Source organism: Mesoplodon bidens (genome assembly GCF_964165515.1).
Source record: "Mesoplodon bidens genome assembly, chromosome: 11".
Lineage (NCBI taxonomy): Eukaryota > Metazoa > Chordata > Mammalia > Artiodactyla > Ziphiidae > Mesoplodon > Mesoplodon bidens.
The window spans coordinates 7,423,781-7,438,256 of record NC_138167.1 but is presented as its reverse complement, the minus strand read 5'-3'; the positions used below and the strand labels follow the sequence as shown (position 1 = coordinate 7,438,256).

The 14,476-nt window shown below is 35.5% G+C and overlaps 1 protein-coding gene across 2 annotated transcripts; it reads left to right on the top strand.

The window, feature by feature from the left end:
• Positions 1-742: 742 nt before the first annotated feature.
• CLEC7A (C-type lectin domain containing 7A) lies at positions 743-12,651 on the top strand. 2 transcript variants are annotated; one of them, XM_081248758.1, is made up of 6 exons: positions 743-869; positions 2,580-2,678; positions 3,667-3,804; positions 4,863-5,014; positions 6,388-6,506; positions 11,536-12,651. In XM_081248758.1, exons 1-6 carry the CDS (start codon positions 767-769, stop codon positions 11,666-11,668), a joined length of 744 nt encoding a protein of 247 aa, XP_081104884.1. In that variant the 5' UTR covers positions 743-766; the 3' UTR covers positions 11,669-12,651. The 2 variants fall into 2 exon arrangements, with proteins under 2 accessions (XP_081104884.1, XP_081104885.1); XM_081248759.1 differs by lacking the exon at positions 3,667-3,804.
• The last annotated feature ends 1,825 nt before the right edge of the window (positions 12,652-14,476 follow it).

Below are 14,476 nucleotides of genomic sequence, written 5' to 3'. Positions count from 1 at the left end.
TATCTCATAGACTTGTTGGGAAACTGAGATTGTATGAGAAAACATGTGCAATAGATAGTACTTAGCTCATAATCGTTGTTGAATAAATAATTTTCTACTTTGTATTATAAATCTCTGACAAGCCCCAAAGAGATTTGTTTCCTCTCTCTGTTGTTACAACAATGTACCTCCTTATGGTATCCTTCATGAACCTATCTGTGGGTTTCCTCCTTTACTCAATGAGCTTCTTCACAGGTATCATTTATCCTTTGATCCCCACCTCCTGTCAATTGAAAAGATGGACATTTGATACATGTTTACTGAGAGAGCAGTACATGAATAAATGAATGAATTAACAGTTGTAACAAAGTATTGGTGAACTCAAGAGACCAAAATTGTTTTAAGTTTACATAGGCCAAGTCAATTAATGATGTCCAGTTCGGTTGTGAGAATAATGAAAGCGGCATAAGACATTAATAGCTTCATTTTTCTTATGTTTGATCTGAAACAAAGATCTATCTATTGTGCTACTTTATAATTTTCTTAAGAATCATCAGTCTCAGAAACAGGATCTAAAGGTACCAATGGGAAATTACCACAGCATATTTTTCATTTCCTGCTTTTGGGTATCTGGTTGGACTGCTTGTGCTCAACTTGTTAAAGCCTAGTAAATGCCTCCCCCATGTGACTTGACTCATAGGTCGTCTTTTGCCCACAGGCAGTTGTCTTTGGAGAAGAGAAGAAAGAGCTCTTGTATGCTGAGGCAACTCAGGAACTCAATAGAACAATGGAATACCATTCTTCCATAGAAAATTTGGATGAAGATGGATATACTCAATTAGACTTCAGCTCTTGCAATATCATCAGGAAATCTGTGGTCGCAGAGAAAGGTATATTTTTTTTCTTTCTGACTTCAACATTTACATTCTCATCAACTAAAACTGGAAGTGGAAAAAATTGGAGAGACACAATTTGTCGGGCTTTTATTAATACATTGTAAAAGGTTTTCAGAAATCACTGAAGATAATTTGAAGGTGCACTAAGACTTTTGGTAACCATTCAGTGACTAGTCATTAGTACAGCTGACCCTTAAACAACACGGGTTTGAACGGCACAGGTCCACTTATACACGGATGTTTTTCAAAAGTAAATACTACAGTACTACATGATCTGCTGTTGGTTGAATCCATGGATTCCAAACTGTGGATATGGAAGAACTGAGATACAGAGGGCCAACTCTAAGTTATATGGGGATTTTTGACTTTGGGGAGGGGCGGTGCCCCTAATCCCTGTGTCATTCAAGGGTCAACTGTGTTTAAGTTAATTATTATGATTATAGAAAATACAATTTCTCTGTTCTATAGGGACAGACACTTCAAAAATAAGGAGTTGGTAATAAGTGTGATGAAATGCAAAGCTGGAAGAATTTCAATAGGAGCGACTTGTTTATTTGACAGAAAAGAGTAAATTGCAGAATGGAGGTCAAGGAAACAAAGAAGTGTAAATGAACAACATCAGGATATTGGAGATAAGAATGCAAAGATGGAAAAAACAACGTGTGGTTTTATGGAAAAGGCCAAAGGGAAGTCAGAAGTCATAGGGTTTAGAATCCTGAGTCTGTTTTTGTGTGTGTGTGTGTGTGGTAATGAGATTGATTTGGAATTTTTTTTTTAAACAAAAGGGAGTTCTTTGTATACCAGTGAAGAAATATATATGTATTAGACAAAAAGATCCCATTATCAGGACATGAGTCTTAGACATAAGGTAAAAGAGGTGAAATCTGGAGAAGGGCATTAAAAGATTTCTCTCTTCACTGAATGAGCAATTTATTCTCCTCTATGATCCCCCTATTTGACAATTCTCTGAAATGCTCTTATTTCTTATTCTCAGTTTTTAAGTGGTGATATTAATATAAAGCGAGTTTCCTGTTATCAAGAGATTACTCACAGGTTTTGATGGCAGAATTTACTCTCTTCTGCTTTCTGTTCCTTTCCATTGCACAATTATTTTCCTCTTGTCACTTATGCAATTCCTTTCTTGGGCAACCTGATGAGGAAGAGTGGAAAAACTAGATGATGCAAGAGGTAGGGAGGCATGTGTGTGTTTATAGATGTGTGTGGACAAATTGTGTTACCTATAATGTGTTAGTAGTCCCTAAACTAGGTACTTTTACATATGTTAACTTAATGCCCACAATAATCCTTTGATGTATAATTAACTTAATTTTTCACAAAGAGAAATGGAAAAACAGAGGAAGTAATTTGCCCAAGGACGTGCAAGAAATAAGTGAAAGGAGAAGATTACCCTTAGTAACCAGAATTATTTCTGCTACATTAAGCTATCTCTTCTAAGAATAGGTAGGATTTCTTGAATCCTGGTAGTGTCAAGAACTATAGACATCAATGTGGAGCTGAAATTAGGAGTGCATAGATATCAAGTTTCAGAACCTGAAGAGGTATGCTAAAGGTGGAGAAAAATTCAGACTAATCCTAGATGAGTCCTTATCTGGATATCAGATTTTGATGAATTGTAGAATTGAAGTGCTCTGTGATCCATCATCCAATTTTTTAATTCAATTTCTGCTCCCTATGCCGCCTCAGGATTTTGTGCTGCATCTCCTCGTTGGCGTCCCATTGCTGTGACTTTTGGAATTTTATGCTTGGTAATGCTGGTGATAACTGTGGTCCTGTGTGCCATGGGTGAGTATTGGTGGGAGAGATTAACAGCAGACATTTAATAAGCATTTATACTGTTCCAGGCACTCTTTTAAGAGCGTAGCATAATCTAATTGAATCTGTATATTGACCTTATTGAATCGGCGCTATTAGTTCTCATTTTATTCCTACAGTCATAAACTAGTTATTGGTAGGACCATGATTAGAAATTTGGGTGATCTGTCTTAAAAACTCATACTCTTAACTGCATGCTCTCCTTGAATAGCTGGTTTCAAAGCTATGGAATTCCTAGGATAAATTAATGAAAGCAAACCAGCGGAGGTCAAAAGGAAGTACAATTGGTGCTTATCTTCCTAATGACATAAATTCTCTAAAGAGGCTGTAAGCTATTTTTTATGTCTCATGATTTAGGGAAATTGTTTTATACCCGATCTTTAATCTAAACTCCTTTGGATAATATCAGGAAATACCTGAGGCACTTATCAAATACTAACTAGTTATTTTGTGACAGATGAATAAATTTATGTAGATTTTATTGCTCATGCATTCAAAATTGAATAAAGTATTATTGTACCTTCAAAGAGGCTATATGAAAGATTTCTTAAATAGGCAAGTGTTTATTGAATACATTCTGTGTTATAGGCACCAGGCAGGTTCTCAAGGAACTCTCATTTTTAAATAATAGAAGAAAGATAGAAGATTTATTACTCTTTCAAATCTATCATGGTACCAATTGACTGTATTCCATTTGCTTCATTTTTCTCTTTTGTATTAAACCTTCTTCATGGAAGTTATTTCTTTTTTCTGTATATTTAATCTATCATCTATTCTATCTGTCTATCTATCTATCCATCATCTAACTTTACCTCTCCATCAACAATGTATTATCTATCACTAATCAAGTATGTATCCCTTTATATTTCAACAAAAATATGGTTTGGGGGATTTTAATTCTCAAACATAGCAAAATGACTTTTTCTTCCGTAATTACTATTGCTGTTGGTATATGAAGCTATCTGGAGACCCAGTTCAGGCAACAACGTGTTGAAGAATAACAGCTTTCAATCAAGAAGTAAAGAGAACCACAGTCAACCCACACAATCATCTTTAGCAGAGAATGTGGCTCCTACCAAGGCTCTCATGACCACAGGCAAGGCAGAATTAAAAGATTAATAAAGTCCTTGATTCAGAAGGGTTAATTATTGGTGCTAAGGTTTGGAGCAAGGGGTGAAGAAAGTACTTTTACGTGTGGTGATTGTGCATCCAAGGAAAGCCCACAGCAGTATTGTCTCAGTAAAATATGTCCCCTGTCATATATAAAGTGATATCATAAATACCTTATGAACTTAGTTGAATCTCCAACTTAGTTGGATTTTTTAAAAATCAGTAACTAATTTATCACAGGCTATGTATTTAGGCTTATAAGAGATTGTATAATTTGATGTGAAGGAACAAAAAGTGTTCTCATCCCTTAGGGAATTGACATTTTAAAATGATATAGTTAAAATAGGAAATAGGACATCAGAAAAGAAGAACGGATAGAAAAAGGAAAGAAGGGAAAGTGTTGCTAAGAATTAAACATTTACAAAAGAAATAAACCTAATAGATATGTTTCTGAAAACTCTGGTTAAATTTGTTTTTCTTTAATCATGCAAGTTCACTTATTTAATTACAATTTTACATACACGAAACTTCAATTTCTAATTGCATCATTATTGACTATGACAATATTTTGACTTCAATTTTCCATCTCTGGACACATACCTCCTCACTATTTGTATCACATTACTCCATAATGTGAATGATTGCTCTTATACTTTTCTTATTTGGAAAATTGCATTCTGAAATGGATCTCACACTTGTAAAATAAGTTAACATGAAATTACTGTATATCTCAGTGATTGATTTTGAATTGATTTATTAGTTATCATGGAGAAAAGGAGTTCTGGTCTGACTTTGAAGGAATGGAAGACAAGTCAAGAAGGAAAGGTGTGTTCACTGTCTAAAACACTGTTTATAGCCACTCAATTCATTTTTTAATTGTAAATGAATAAGGGGTTTTAATGTAGCCTCTTCCGAATTGAAAATGAAATCTATTAATGGTAATTCATTGATTATTTATTAAGTGTCCTTAGGATGAATGGTACTTGCACTGAAAGAGGGAATTGGTATAGTATGAATCTCACTGTATTTATCTTTTATTTCCAGGAGTTCTTTCTAGCTCTTGTCCCCCTAACTGGATCACACATCAGAATAGCTGTTATCTATTTAGCACATCATTAGATTCCTGGGATACAAGTAAAAGACGGTGCTTGCAACTGGGCTCGAATCTCCTGAAGATAGACAGCTTAAAAGAGTTGGTAAGTGTAGATTTCAGTTATAATTATCCGTGGTCTATATTGAACAGAAAAATAAAGGTAGGTTCCAGGTAATGATGATTTTCCCTAAAAGAAAGTCATTTTACATATTCTCCATAATTATAATAATAGCATACATTAAGTGAGTAAAGTGCATAATATATGCTTCTCTTTTTAATTAATTAATTAAAATATGAACACATTTTACTTTAAAATAAATCCTTTAAGCACAACTCCAAGTTGACTATAATAGTCAGGGCACTACTCATTTTTGTGGGCTTGGATTTCAGGTTGTAAATGTGGTGGAGTGAAATAGAAAAATCTTCCCCTTGTTATCATAATTATCAAGAAAAACAGCAGCTATGATAATATACATTTATAAATCATTTACTCCTTGCAAGATACTAGGAAAGGCAAAGAGGTTTAAAAAGTAGGCTTGTTTTAGCAATGCTCAAATAATTTGTAAGAAAAGAGAAACAACTCAGGCATTAAAAGTAAAATATCTCGTACAGGCCACAAATGCCATAGAAATTCAGAGAGAGATCCCCACTGACATAAAAATTTCGCAGAAAATGTGCAACTTACGATGCATCTTGAATGAAGGATAGAACTCAGAGGAGCTATGAGAAGGGGTTAGTAGTCAGGAAACATTCTATACTACAAATCTAAACAATCTATAACTTCTATACTTACTTTTACTACTCTCAATTTTTTTGTTTCTATTCTGTCTTACCCAACAGTTATAGTTCACATAAAAATTAATGGAAGTAGATGTATGATTAAAAAAAGAGCATAGGACTGGAAGTCTGTCTGACTTTTAGACCTTCCTGTAATTGCCGCTATGTTGTGCTATATTTTGTCAACAATTCACATATGATCTTTAACCCCCAGATTACTTATGCATAACTCATGCAGTGGGACTAAAGTACTTTAAAATTGTCATCTAACTCTGAGAAGCATTTCTTGACAAAGGTCATGTAAATTTGTATTTTCTATTAAAATTGTGGAGAAGATAGTGGCCTGTCATCCATGAACATTGCCTAGGATATTTTGTCACCCTTGGATTTTGTCAGGTAGGTTGAATGCAGGCAGTGCAATGTTGACATTAAGGATGTATTCTTTATTGGATAATTGAACAATAACGACTCTGAAGAAATGAGATATGACTTTTGAGACACTCAGTGGCATTCAAGAATTGGCAATTCTGTCTAGGTTGATGCCAGTATATGTGTGCCTCCTCCACCAAGGTGACTCAATCTCTGTTTCTCACAATCTCCAAGAGTCTGTTTCTGTATCTTCTCTTTATCTCTATCATGTCTGTCTATCACACACTCTCTCTCTCCTTGACTTGTATTTGTATTTATGTTTCCTTACAGGAATTTATATCTAGGCAAGTGTCTTCCCAACCTGACCATGCATTTTGGATAGGGCTTTCTCGCCGTCAGACTGAAGAACCATGGCTCTGGGATGATGGTTCAATGTTGTTGTCTAACTTGTAAGTATCTGGAGAGACAAAGCTTCATACTCTTCCTCAGAGAGGTGAGGGCATGTCAGGCAGTTAAGAATCTGATCTGTTGGCCATAATAAGAAAGAGAGAGAAAAAGACACATAGTGATGGGGAGAGAGAAAGAGTGAGCCAGGAAAAAAAAAGAAAACAAGAGGGTAGAGGAGGACTCAAGAGTCACAAAGAGCTGAATGGCCATCTCGAGCTGTCAACATAAGTGCTCCCTCAGCTTTCTTACTAAGAGGGCATGTGTTTGAAGCTGCCCAGGAAGGAGCAATCACTGTGACTCAGTGTAAAACTGTGTTTAAGAGCAGTGCTTTGAAGTCAGTTCTCAGCTTGAGTCAATGATTGGCCCACTCATTGTGTGAAACTGGATGAGCTCCTTAATGTAACTGCACCCCTCTTTCTGCGTCTGTAAATGAGAATAAAAATAGTACGTACCTCTTAGGATTTTGAGAAAAAAGTAAAATCACTTAGCACAGCATCTTGCACATAGTAAATGTGTGATACATGATATTATTATTAATTTTAAAAGCAACCACATTTCACTTTTTTTTTTTTTTTTTTGCGGTACACGGGCCTCTCACTGTTGTGGCCTCTCTTGTTGTGGAGCATAGGCTCCGGACGCGCAGGCTCAGCGGCCATGGCTCACGGGCCTAGCCGCTCCGCGGCATGTGGGATCTTCCCGGACCGGGGCACGAACCCGTGTCCCCTGCATCAGCAGGCAGACTCTCAACCACTGCGCCACCAGGGAAGCCCACATTTCACATTTTATAAAGCTGTTTTAGACATATGAACATTTGCATGATTATAAATTTTTCCTCATTGTATGTGTATGCACTACTATACACACAATGAAGAATTTACATATGGAGACTTATTATGAGGAATAAGCTCACACATGATTATAAAGACTGAGAAATCCGACAATCTGCTGTCTGCAAGCTGGATACCCAGGAAATCTTGTAGTGTATGAGCTTCAGTCCAAGTATGAAGGGCTTAAAACCAGGGGAGCCAATGGTGTAAAACCCAGTGTCAGAGCAGGAGAGGGTGAGATGAGATGAGATGTCGCCACTCACACAGTGAGGCAGGAAAAAAGGAACAAATTTCTGCTTCTGCTTTTTTGTTCTATTTAGGCCCTCAATGGACTGGATGATGCCCACCCACATGGGGGAGTGAAGTCTAGTTTACTGAGTCTAGTTCACTGATTCAAATGACACACTCGAAAATAATGTTTGATCTGGCTGTGGCTAGTAAAGTTGACACATGAAATTAACCCTCACAAAGTGTTGAAGTCTTCCTCACTGCAGCTGTCATTCATTTTCTCTTTAATATCTGCAGAATATGAAATTATATTCCCCTTTTCGATTTCTATTATTGGTGTGTGTATGTGTATTTGCATGTGTGTGTGTGTGTGTGTTTTCTTCTTTCTTTTTTTTTTTTTTTAATCAATCTCATTGGGTGTCGTTTTCAAAGAAAGAACTTGTGGCTGTGTTGATTCTTTCTCCCTCTGTGTCTTTTTTTCTCTCTTTTTTCCCCATTAATTTTTGTTTTCACCTTTATTATTTCCTTCCATTCAATTTCTTTGTGTTGAATTTGCTACTTTTTCTCTAACTTCTTGTGTGGACTCATGAATTTCATCCTTTTTTTTCCTCAAGTATGTACATTTAAGGCTATAATTTTAGTGTATTTTCATTTTCATTCAGTTCAAAATACTTTCTAATTTTCATTGTGGGTTGTTCTTTGGCCAATGAGTTACTTAGAAATGTATTTCTTAATTTAGAAATATCTGTGTGCTTATAAGTATCCTTCTGTTTTAGGTTTTAGCTTAGTTCCATTGTGGCCAGAGAACATACTCAGTGTGATTGCAGTTCTCTGGTTTTTGGGTTTTGTTTATTTCTTTGGCCACACCATGCAGCGCAGCTTGCAGGATCTTAGTTCCCCGACCAGGCATTGAACACAGCAGTGAAAATCCTGAGTCCTAACCACTGGACAGCCAGGGATTTCGCAGTTCTCTGGATTTTATTTGCTACGTCTTCCTATACTGAGAGAATTATAATAAAATCTTCCACTGTAATTCTACTCACAACTCTGTAAACATTTTTGTTGATGTGTTGAAGCCAAATTATTAGGCACATATAGTTTAGAATTGTTATATCTTGCAGGCTCAGGCTCATTCAATGTACTTTTTCTTTTCTTTCTTTCCTCTTTTTTGAAATTTTTTTTTATTGTTCCACCTTTTCTTATGTTAATTTAGAATTTACTTTTTAACTAATTTTAGCAGTTACTCTAGAGATTTCAACATACGGTCTTCACTCATCAAAATCTAATATTAATTGGCCTTTTCATGTTTTTCCTGGGCAATATAAAATATTAGAGTATTTCTTTACTCTGTGTACTCCCTCCCCAATTTACATACTATTATTTTTGTGTATTTTAACTCTGGCCCATATTTTCCCACATTTTAGTATCTCTAAAATTGGCATATGTCTTACAACTGCTGGTCTTTTATAATCATTGTCATCCTGCACTAAGTTGAGCTCTGTCGAAGCTTAACATTTGTTTCTGCCAGTCAAAGAGGAACACCACAAACCTGAGACTACTTAAACTAAACACTCCACTAGGGGTTTTGTATATATATATGTGTGTGTGTGTGTGTATACTGTTATCATAGGTTCAGACAGAAAAATTGTATGAGTAGCAGCTTGTGGCTCAACATCATAGGGGGTATAATTTTTTCCTCCTACCTTCCACCTGGTGGCAAGATTGAGAAATGCACTTTTCATTGTTACTCTTTTTTGTTTGGCAGCTTTATTTTTCATTTACTCCTGCACAAAAATAGTCCTTTGTTTTCCAGCTTCTGCGGGGTTTTCTGTTAAATTCCCATCCTGAATGCATTTATTTCACAGAATTAAATAAATGGTACACCAATGGTTGATGGCATCTTGGATTCAATAAAAGTATAACCCAGAAAACAATATAGATTTATGCAGTCAGTTTATTAGATTTTCCCACATATTTATGGTTTTCATTGCTTCTTAATCCTCTCTGCCTCTCCTACCTTCCATTTTGAATCATTTTCTTAAATATGAAGAATACTCTTTAGTATTTCTTTTAGAGTTGAAATTTTAAGGTCAGATTTTCTGTGCTTGTCTAAAACTGTATTTCAACTTTTTAAAAAAATATTTTGAGTATAAAATTAGAAATTTATAGTATTTTTTCTTTCAGGCATTCAGAGATATTACTATAATGTATTCTATTTTTATTGTTGTTTTTGAAAAGTCAGCTATTTGAAAGTAATATATGTTTTAAATCTGATGTCTTTTTTCAGCTTTGAAAAGTTTTCAGCCACATGCTTCAGATGTTGCTCCCTTCCTGACTTTATTCCCTTCTTCTGGAATTCCAGTTAAATGTATTACAAACCCATTCACAATATCCTATATATCTCATTTGCTTTTTCCTATATTTTTATCCTTTTTTTTTCTGTAACCTATGTATTTATTTCTCACCTATCTTGCAGTGCTTATTTTTCCTCATCTGTAGCTAAACTGCCATTGAAAGCCTCAGTTAAGCTTTTAATTTTGTTTGATGAATTTTTCAGTTTTACAATTTCTCTAATCTACCCAGTTGTTATTTATAATTCCTAGCTTTCTTCTAACATTCTCAGTATTGTGTTTTAACTCCTAGAATACACTGTATAGTTGTTTTAACATTTGTGCTTGATAATACCAGTGTCATATACTCATTTGTATCTGTTTCTATTATCTTTTTCTTCTAATTTTTATTCATATCGATATGTCTGATTTTTTTTGGATAATGCACTTAACATTATCTCTTAAATGTTTGTAGAGTTAATTTGAAGTTTACAGAGAAGCTTTTCATTTGTTTCTGGCAAGCACCATCGGGTATGAATAGTACAAACTGAGTATTATCACATTTTGATTTTAATACCACTTAACTACTTCACTTCCACTAACCAAAGCACAATGAATTTATTAACAAAGAATCTTGACAGAATATGTCTCCTACTTTTCTATAGCCCTTTGTCTTGTGGTTTCTTTTCTGTTTTAAAAAATGAATAGTGGACTCTAAAGTCATAAGAGTAGGTCCAAATTAACATTTTGATATGTAACTACTCATTGGTGACAGTAATTTAATCTGGCTCTGTACATACTCCAAAATCTCTTAGAGGTCAAGAAAAGTTTTTGGAGAAGATCACTGGTCAGAATTCTCCCTGAGCCTGGATCAAATTTGTTTCATGTCCTTAGTCTAGTTATTTCAATAGAAGAATCCTCTCAATCCTCCAACTCCAGGGCCAAGAAGAGATAGATGTACAGGATGAAAAGTACCAGACCGTAGCTTTTACACTGAGGCTCAGTGATGCCCTTTGAGCTTGACTGAATAATTAACACTGCTCCTTTAGGAGACTAAAGAGCAAACAGAACAGAGCCATGCTTCTATTTACCCATGGTAATTCTCATAATCGTCTCTCATTATATTGTAATACAATGCAAACTTCAGGATGCATTAAAAATATAGGGTTGTTTGAACTGCCTGTAAATGGCTTTGATATCAATGATTCTTCACTTAGTTCTAAATAACTTTTAGCAAGAATGCTTCAACTTGGTCTACTCACTAAACATACCCAATAATATTTTTGCTAAACTGTTGCTTCATTTGATAACTATACTTCTAGGTAAAAGGTTAAAAGAGAAGTAAAGAACTGTCTATAGAACGTTAAATAGTTTTTCTTTTTTGTCAGTTTTATTTTATTTTATGCAACTAGTAGTATTTCTTAAAATTTTTTTGAGTCATTTTTATGCCCTAGTAATGAAGGTTATTTTGTTACCACTGGAAACAAATAGAATCTAAATTCAAGTTTCCTTTTTCAATGATACGTACACTTCAGAAACTCTTTTCACCAATATCCTTACCAATTTATTTCAGCATTATGGAGTCAGTGGACAACATTCCTTATGTTTGTTCTATACAATTACCTTATTGTATTTTATTTTAACAGGTTTCAAATCAGAAGAACAGTTACCAAACAAGACTCATCTCACATTTGTGTATGGATTCATGGATCAGTCATTTATGACCAGCTTTGTAGTGTGTCTTCATACAGTATTTGTGAGAAGAAGCTGTCAATATAACGGTGGGGATGTCACCGTGGAGGAGCAGAGAGAAATATGTAAGATAGTAAGGAGGGTAGAAAACAACATGTTTATGACCAAAAGCATCATAAAAAAAATCATCCAATTCCATCTCTTTTTTTCTCAAATAGCCAAGAGAATATGTCTGCCATATCTCTAAGAGAATCTTGTATAATGTGAAATTGTAGGGAATCTGCTGTTATAAGCAAGCTTTCTCCTTTTTAAATACTATCAATCAAAAAAAGATCTGATAATGAATATAAGAAAGTAACCTGTCCTATTGACAGAGGTATTAACATTTTGTAATGCAAAACATGTTTTATTACTTTTTATGATTACTGTTTTGCAGTTTTCAGCAATTCCTCAGGAATTAATTACTGTAAAAAGGTATTATTGGAACATAACTAAGTTCCCTCATATGAGGATTTGTCTCTTTCTTATTTTCTTTTAAACTTTCCCATTGGTGCTATTTATATTTCCAATGGAGATTTCCATATTACTGGAGAGGCATTTACAGCCTTCTTTTTTTTTTTTTTTTTTTTGGCGGTACGCAGGCCTCTCACTGTTGTGGCCTCTCCCGTTGCGGAGCACAGGCTCCGGATGTGCAGGCTCAGTGGCCATGGCTCACGGGCCCAGCCACTCCACGGCATGTGGGATCTTCCCAGACCGGGGCACGAACCTGTGTCCCCTGCATCGGCAGGTGGACTCTCAACCACTGTGCCACTAGGGAAGCCCAACAGCCTTCTTGTATTCATTAATACGTGAACAGAAATTGCATCACGTTCACTGGATTTTTCACTTTAAAATGGTTAATGTTATATGAATTTCATTTTAAATAAAAAATGTTAATTAAAGAAACTTTGACCTTTAAATTATGTGTCATGTGTAATTAACACTATCTCTATTTGCCCTCTCCCCAAAAATGATGATGAATTTGGCCCTGAGGAGGAGTATAACAGGTAGTTTTGTGTTGAAGAATAAATTTTGGATCTTAAATATTTAAAAATCTAAGAGAAGAAGATAGAAATTTTTGGTGAGGCTGACTATTGTCTTTTAAGACACTAACTTGTGTTGTCACTATCTGAAAAGAAATGTGGAAGGGCAAAGATAATTCAGGTTGAGAGTTAAATTAAGACATAAAGTGGGATTTCGAAGGGATGCCATGCATTGTAATTTTGTTTTTGGTTTAATTGGGTCTCCTGTATCCTCCGAATGGAGTGGATGATTTGAAGAAATCTTGATAATCAAGGAAATAATTCTGTATGCTGAATGTCCAACTGCACTTATCTAGACCAGACAGGTGAGGCAACAATAAACTATAACTTAAAGATAAAAGCACGACTTTAACAAAAGTGGTGGTGTAAAGTCAGAATGCTCTAGGCTGTCCAAGGCATACCATACCTCACTTGTCAATACACGTGTATACCACAGCCAAAGTGGGAACGTGCATGGGAATGAACAGAATACATCCACACTTTTCCAAGGGACAGAAAAGGGAAAATAGCTACTAGCTGACGTTATGTCTAAAGGGCAAATTCAAGATGAGTAAAGATCATGCTAGAGGAAACACTTACCTATTCAAGGGCCACCATCCCCTCGTGCCTGAGTTATTGCAATAATTTTCAAAGAAGTCTCCCAGCATCTACACTTGTCTTTCTATAGTCCATTTCAAACGTAGCAGACTGATTCCATTAAATTTAAAACAAACTATGCCAGCTCTCTACTAAAACTCTCCTTGACTTCCCACATATCTGAATAAAAAATAAATAAATAAATCAAAACAAAAACCAAAAGGCCTTTACAACTGTCTACTCACCAAGACAATTGCTGGCCATTTACTCCTTCGAGCTAAGCTGCTTTTCTCCTCATGACTCATTCCATTTAGGATGATGGTTTCTCGATTGTTTCTCAGTCACAGCTGGCATGCTTGCATCTCAGGACCTTTGAGCTTCCCTGTCCCTTTACCTGAACTATTCTTACCCTAGATACCTGCAGGACCTACTCTTTTACCTCTTTCAAGTCTTTGCCCAAGTATCACGTGTTAATGAGGCTGACTCTGACTACCTTATTTAAAATTACCAGCCCACCTTTCTGTACATTCTTAACCACCCTCACCCTCTGTATATTTCCATAACTCTTATCACAGTATAATATATTCTAATATTTACTTACTTATTATCTTTCTTGTATATCATCTGCCTTCTTCCATACAATGTAGGCACTAAAAGTACAGAGAGTTTTGTTTTCCACTGATGGATCTCAGAATCTCAGAATAGTACCTGCAATAAAGTAGGTATCCAAAAAATATTTTTGTCATGGTTGAAAAAAATATTTAAGGACAAGTATTAAAAATATTAATGTGGGTTGGTAAAAATTATCAAGAATCTACTTGAATAAAGTTTGAGAAATAACTCTAAGTGCTATTTCATTAGAATCATAATTATCAGCACTTCCTAAATTATGACACCTCAGCTGTGACAATTTCTAATATCCTATCTTCTTACTTCATGTTCACATGTGCTTCACTTACCTCTCTCCCTTGCAATTTTTTACTGCCTTCTCTCCTGTAACATTTTCTAATACATCAATCCAATGCAAAAGACCAAATAACTTTCGATATCCTACTTTTTATAAGGCATTATGCAGGAGGAAGGTCTCTTTAGATTTGTTTAATTTAAAATGATCTGATGGGCTTCCCTGGTGGCGCAGTGGTTGAGAGTCCGCCTGCCGATGCAGGGGACACGGGTTCGTGCCCCGGTCTAGGAAGATCCCACATGCCGCGGAGCGGCTGGGCCCATGAGCCATGGC

Excerpts from the sequence above, each read along its gene's own strand:
- CLEC7A (XM_081248758.1), top strand. The coding sequence starts at position 767 with ATGGAATACCATTCTTCCATAGAAAATTTGGATGAAGATGGATATACT. Across the intron at positions 3,805-4,862 it reads CAAGGCTCTCATGACCACAG|GAGTTCTTTCTAGCTCTTGT; the intron begins GCAAGGCAGAAT and ends TTTTATTTCCAG. Across the intron at positions 5,015-6,387 it reads TAGACAGCTTAAAAGAGTTG|GAATTTATATCTAGGCAAGT; the intron begins GTAAGTGTAGAT and ends GTTTCCTTACAG.